Source organism: Salvia miltiorrhiza, chromosome 7 (genome assembly GCF_028751815.1).
Source record: "Salvia miltiorrhiza cultivar Shanhuang (shh) chromosome 7, IMPLAD_Smil_shh, whole genome shotgun sequence".
NCBI lineage: Eukaryota > Viridiplantae > Streptophyta > Magnoliopsida > Lamiales > Lamiaceae > Salvia > Salvia miltiorrhiza.
The window spans coordinates 1,341,510-1,347,894 of NC_080393.1; the positions used below are offsets into that span (position 1 = coordinate 1,341,510).

At 38.1% G+C, this 6,385-nt stretch overlaps 1 protein-coding gene across 2 annotated transcripts; it reads right to left on the bottom strand.

Moving 5' to 3' along the window:
* Positions 1 to 1,282: 1,282 nt before the first annotated feature.
* On the bottom strand, positions 1,283 to 4,775 carry LOC130991409 (VAN3-binding protein-like). Of its 2 annotated transcripts, none has more exons than XM_057915625.1 (7): positions 4,318 to 4,775; positions 3,660 to 3,770; positions 2,544 to 2,985; positions 2,230 to 2,463; positions 2,105 to 2,154; positions 1,921 to 1,978; positions 1,283 to 1,742 (listed from the first exon to the last, which is right to left on the bottom strand). In XM_057915625.1, exons 1-7 carry the CDS (start codon positions 4,615 to 4,617, stop codon positions 1,525 to 1,527), a joined length of 1,413 nt encoding a protein of 470 aa, XP_057771608.1. In that variant the 5' UTR covers positions 4,618 to 4,775; the 3' UTR covers positions 1,283 to 1,524. The 2 variants fall into 2 exon arrangements, with proteins under 2 accessions (XP_057771608.1, XP_057771607.1); XM_057915624.1 differs by having other exon boundaries at positions 3,660 to 3,773; positions 4,318 to 4,774.
* Between the last annotated feature and the right edge of the window lie 1,610 nt (positions 4,776 to 6,385).

Below are 6,385 nucleotides of genomic sequence, written 5' to 3' on the forward strand. Positions count from 1 at the left end.
AAAACTCTCTATTTAAGACTCAAGAGGTTATTGGTTCAAGTCACATCCACGACGTGTGGGTTATATTTTTATTTGAATGTTGGATTGTAATTTGTTTGAAATTTGGTCTGGTTTACAATAGCTTGATTGTTCTTAATTCGTTAATGTAATATACAGTTTCACGACATAACTTATATCTAAAAAAAGGGATTAATTCCTTCTTATTAAGTTGGGACATACCTTAATCGTAACAATATAGTTTTTATTATAATTTTTTTTAAAAATTTAATTAAATTAATCTGTTTTTACAATTTCGTAGTTTTTTTTTTTTCATTTTCTCTCTTTACTTTGTAATTTGGACGATTTTTTTATTTTTATTGAAAGTCATGTCATACATCTAAATTCATATATGTTCATATATTTTTATTTAAAAGCTAGCACTGGCAAGGCAGCCTGGCAAAGATGGGCAGGCCCATTACACAAAAATAGAGTGGTCCTATTCATAAGCCCTATTTTAAATATTATAGTTTTATTAATTTTATTTAATAAAATAATAAAAATAATTATAAATGTTCAATTTTACCTTTACATTTTTTTAATTAAAAATTCTAATTAAATGGGGGCAATTGATTAGTCTAAATATAAATATAAAAGTTATTCGATATTCAATATTATCAATAAAAGTTATCAATAATATCTTATCTTTATTTGTTATAGAGGGTTTTTCGAAATAACAACATTAAATAGATTACAGAATTTATTTTATGGAGTAATTCCAGCATTCTATTTTTTTTAAGGATATTCTAATGTGTGTGTGAGTGAGAGAGACCATCTTAATTTTTCAGAAAATTGTAAGCAAATATAGGATTTTTGCATAAGTTAATTTCTTAACACAAATAGTCAAGAAAATAATTTGACATTTTTAAATAAAAATTTAATTTACCTGAACTGAAAGTGTTACATCATGCAATATACACTATCTCCCAAGTAAACCAATGTATTATTTTATATTAAACCATATTATAATTAATCTTTTTTTTTAGGAAACATATTACATTGCTCTTAGTACTATGTAAATCGTATGCCCCACGTAGAAAAAAGTGGCATTTGATTATTTATAAAACCCTAATTTAAATTCCCTACTACCCCATTATAAAGTGAGAAATTCAAGTCCCACAAAGAATAAAATAGAAAGAATAAAAGATAGTAATATCTTATCTATGCTTCTTTAATCAAATTGGGATTCTCCTCTCCTTTTTGACCAATCCAAATCCAATAAAAAGAAACAAAAGAGAACAAAAACTTAGATCACATATGCTTTCACTATCTTTCCTTCACTTTACTCTTTAATATTACAAAATCAAACACACAATCCCAAAAACTACATTTCCTCCAAAATAACAACTAAAGTGAACCAATCCCATTTGGATTATAACTTCAAACACCTTTTTTTCCCCTACCAATTTTGAATTTCCTTACCAAATTGTTAGAATTCCAAAAGAGAGGCACATATCTTTTCTATACTAAACCACAAAGGCAAAAACATCAAACCCTATGCTTGTTGTTGTTCCTCTCTGCAGCAACTGTGAGTAGTCTAGACACTCCATGGGTCCACACATCGTACTCCCTCTGATTCTTGCACTCGAACTCGACGACGCCTCGCCCCACCGTCTTCAACGCGAAGTACCTCCGGTCGGGGCCGCCCTCGAGGAGGTGGCGCCCGGGCCACGCCGGGATGTCCTTGAGCACCTCCAACACCACATCTGCAAAATTCAAGAATGTGAAAAAGGGAAAGATGGTGTCTTTTTCATCATCTTTTGTTTTTCATCTTTGCTTTCACTAATCCCTAAGTAGAATGAGTGAAGTAGTAGTCCCCTCACTTCCAATTCTTACCCTATCATTAGACAAAAGCTAAAAGCTTAAAGCAAATATGAAACTCACTCTTTTTCTTTTTGGTGACTGTCCCAGCTACATGCCTACTCTTCATCTTCAGCATCACCTGTGACAAATGAGAATCAAACAAAATCAAGAAAAGGAAGATTGATTAATTAATCCATGAAGAATTTGGAAAAGTGTATAGTGAAAATCTTGATGATTCTTTCAAAAATGGGATCTTGATCTTCACCTGCCCCATTCTGTTGATGTAAACTGACACTACTTTCCAGTGAAGATCGCCTGCGATTAGCAACGCAACACGCGATTAGATTGGAACGCGATCAACACGACTACACGAGCAACGAGAGTTCTTACCCTTTCGAGTTCTCTTCAAGAGCTCGCAGCCTCTCGCGAGGAGCTCTCTGCTGCATATCTCGAGGAAGTTCTCTTCGGGGATGAATTCGCCGCTGAAGCTGCCACTCGAACTGCCATTGCTCCCGCCATTGCCACCACCAACGAGCCCCGTCCCCTTGTCCAGAGGCGCCACGGCTGCAACGTTCCACACGTCCTTCAACGTCCTCGCCTTCAAAGTGGCAGCTCCACGTAGAGCTACAAGAATACATCACCATCGATTCATCAAACTATGCGGTGGATTCGCCTATATTGTTAAGGTAATACCGTATACGTACCGGTGGCAGCCCCGGCCGTAAGGGTCATGATATCACCGGCCGATCGGACATTGACGGCCGAGCTCACGACCGAGGCCAAATGGTCGCGCTCGGCCCCCATCGCCTCGGCTGCCTCGACACACTGTGCGGCCACCAGCGTGGCAGCGGACGCCACGGCCATGTCCGTCTTAGCCATGATCTCGTCCTTCCCCGCCCCGGACGACGCAGCCGTCGCAGCCGCAATGGCGGCGACGGCGGACGCCACCCCGGCGACGGAGATGGCCGCGTGGAGCTGCGCGTTGTGCGCCCTCGCCTCCTCCTTCTTCTTCTCCCTCCGATCCTTCAACCACCGCCCCACGGTCCTCCCTCCGCCGCTCGGCGCCGCGGCGCCGCCACCGACCACGCCGCTCTTGTACGGCTTGCTCACCGGAATATTTACTCGATTGTATTGATGCATACAAGCCTGTATGTGACAACACTTTCACCACATCAAGAAACCACCACTAAAATCTGAGAAAATTAAATTCCCTTTCATGATGTATCATAATAGCACACCCCACAAAAAATTAAATGATGAACTTCCTTACACACATATTTGGTAGTGAAGTAAAGCAATTCTGAAAGCATTTATGTGAAACTTGTCACAAACAAATGTAAGAGCATAGATGTCACATAACTTAGCTATTATTCTGCACCTGTCAATTGAAGGACCATTCACTTACATCAACATCATCTCAACAAAAATGTAATAATAATAAAAAATAAAATAAAAATTGCAGAATAACCGACATAATTCCCTCAAAATGGACAAGCATACAAACATATGTGCAGCAAATTGCACATTCAATACTGCAAATAAGCAAAGCTAAATTTTCAAGAAAACAAGAGAAAGAAAATACTAAATAAATGTGCAATCTTGAAGTGTGGGAGAAGAAAAGCATCAATGTGGTACTAACATATTCTCAAGATGTTTTTGGTTAAAGATAAAGCTACTCTCTCTCTCCCTCTCTCTCTCCAGAACTTGTGCTTTGTGTCAACATGATCACAGGATAATACAGTGCTATATAATATACAAATAAAGACAAATATGCAAGATTTGGTTAAGATTAATTTAAACATATGAGAAGAATTGAAGACCTTGAGATCATCTAATTCAGAGGGGGAGACTGGTGGACTGTCAGTGAGAGAGCCACCATTGAGGGGGCCACTGCTGTGAGACAGCCTTCCAGAAGTGCGTGGTGATACCTCCTGCTGCACATGTGGTACACAACACACATCATCATCATTTCATATTAAACCAGTTGATTAAACTAAACACAAGAATAATTGCTTGCATTTAAACAAATTCCCAGATAATGAGCCTTGAGAATTTCTAAGAGTACTGCTATTCATATTAATAATTGTTAATAATTGACTTGCCCAAGAAAACATAATGCTATTTACCTAACCAATAAATGCATACTTGAATGATAGCTTAAATTTCCAAGACAGATTAAACTCTTAGTTTCCCCATAAACTAAAACACTTTCTTCCAACTTAACGAAATAAGCAGATAATTAATCAAACAAGCCTTTCCTTCCAAGATCATATCTCCACAAAATAACAAAAGCATAATCATTTAAATAATTCCAAAACGAGGATTTCTTGCCAGATATGGACAAAAGGAAGGAATTTGTGAAAAACACACACACATAACACGCACTGAAGGGGGACTGCATAATCACACTAGAAAACAAGATTCTTGGAAAATCAGAAAGAAAAAAAAAAATCGAGAAAGGTGGAATCTTTGACGCACCGATTGAGACATAATGCGCTCCATGACGAGCTGGGAAGTTTCTGAAGAAGCGAATGAGAAGGGGTTGCCGGAGACGGTGGCGGCGGCGGATTCCTCGAGCTCGGCGGAGACGTCTTCGTATATGATATCGGCGGGGGCGGGGCGGCGGTGATCGGGGTGGGCTTTGGGAGGGGGGTGGTGGGGAGCTAGGACTTTGGAGATTTCGAAGGCGGAGACGCTCCAAGAGCGGGAGAGGAACTCCATTGGCTCCAATGGAGTCTCTGGGGGTCTGTAGATGGGCTTGAGTTTGGCCCGCTCCATTTCAACTACGAGTGAGTGTGTTGTGTTTGTGAAGTGGAAGAGAGTGAGAAGTAATGGGGAAGCTCAGTGAGTACTAGTTAGTTTGCTATATAGAATGTGTAGAGAGAGAGAGAGAGATGCTTCGTGTTGGGAGAGAAAGGAAATAGCTACAGAAACTGAGTTAAAACTTTGTCCTATATAGTTATGTAAATGACGATCTTGCCCTTGGAACTTTTTGGAGAATATTTTGTAGACCAACACCAAAGATGGTAGTACTATATGTAATATTCGTGTATTCATCGAGCGGTAAAATGGTTAATGTTTAAAGTCAAAATTTTGAAATTATTGTTGTTTAATCTGTTTTTTACAAAATATATATATATATATATATATATATATATATATATATATATACATGTTTATAAGTATTGGGGTGAATCCAACAATTACGAAAATGACGTCAGTAACGTCTGGATCGACTGGCACTAGCAACTTGAAACCACAAGCAACGTTAGAGCCCTCCGATGAGCCCTGGCGGGGGTGTCGATGGAAGGGCTTCCGACGCTCAAGTCAGTAAATTGATATAAATAACAGACGTAAGTAACGTAATAAAACAAATAAATAATATGAAAGAGATAGTAATAAGAGTGTTCTCCGGATGATCGGGGTGTTTCGGTGGTCGGAGTCAAATCTATTGAGCGATGTGGAATAAGAGGCGACGGACGTCCGGGCTAGCCGGGCAATCGGAACCTTAGAGAGTTATGAGCGTGGAGGCGGAACGAAAGAGCGGGGAGAGCGGGAGATAACAAGAGTGAGAGATCGTGTATGAGTGCAACAGTGGATACGAGTGATTGAGGATGTCGTGATTGCGTTAGCGAATTAGCATATATAGATCACGGGCCTGCAGGGAGGTGACTAGGGTTAGGGTTTGCTGGAATGCTTGTTGAAACCCTAGCGGTTCCGACTTCTTAGGAAACGATCTCATGTGTCTCTCGTCTTACTTAGCCGCAAAGTAACTGTGGCGTTTAGGGTTTTTCCTGGCGAATTCACGTATCTCCCGTATATGGGCTTACTTTGGATCTTATGCTATGAGTGTGGTATGGACCGCTTTTAACGGGCTAGCCCGTTGGGCATGTAGTTATTGTTAATTAGGCTTGTATGGATTTTACCCACTATAATAGGTATCTTTTTTATTTAAATGTATTACTTATTTTGTCCCAATTAATTTGTTCAATTTTTTTTTCTGGGCCATCTTAGTTAAATTGATCAATTTTTTTATATGAAATAAATATAAGCAATGTAATATCTAATCACTTATTCGATTTATTATTACCAAACACACTTAAAGCACTAATTTTTTAAATCTCATGTCGAAAAGAAGTTGATCAACTTAATTGGGATGAATGAAGCAAAATATTAGTAGTACTCCTATTTTGGGAGTATATATTTTGGGGCCATTTTTTAAAACACTAGTTTCTTAAATCCTATACCAAAAAATTGATCAACTTAACTGGGACATAGAGAATAAAATATAACAAGTATAAATTTTGGGATAATTTTTCAATTTGTACATTATACACCCTCTTTATCTCATTTTAATTGGACTGTTTTTCCAAAACGTCGTTATTTAGAATGATATATAATTGTGTAAATATGTGCATGCTCATATTTAACGTAGAAAGTTATTATTCAAAAATAAAATAGGTCAAAAAAAAGTCAGGTCAAATGAGATAAATGAAATACTTTATTTAAAAATATATGAATTTTACAAGTACTTCAATTTTTAGGA

What these genes read in the sequence shown, in the direction of transcription:
- LOC130991409 (XM_057915624.1), bottom strand. Translation starts at nt 4,617, where the DNA reads ATGGAGCGGGCCAAACTCAAGCCCATCTACAGACCCCCAGAGACTCCA. An exon ending in ACATCAACAGAATGGGGCAG is followed by an intron (nt 1,979 to 2,104) that starts GTGAAGATCAAG and finishes CATTTGTCACAG; the next exon opens with GTGATGCTGAAGATGAAGAG. An exon ending in AGTCACCAAAAAGAAAAAGA is followed by an intron (nt 1,743 to 1,920) that starts GTGAGTTTCATA and finishes TGAATTTTGCAG; the next exon opens with ATGTGGTGTTGGAGGTGCTC.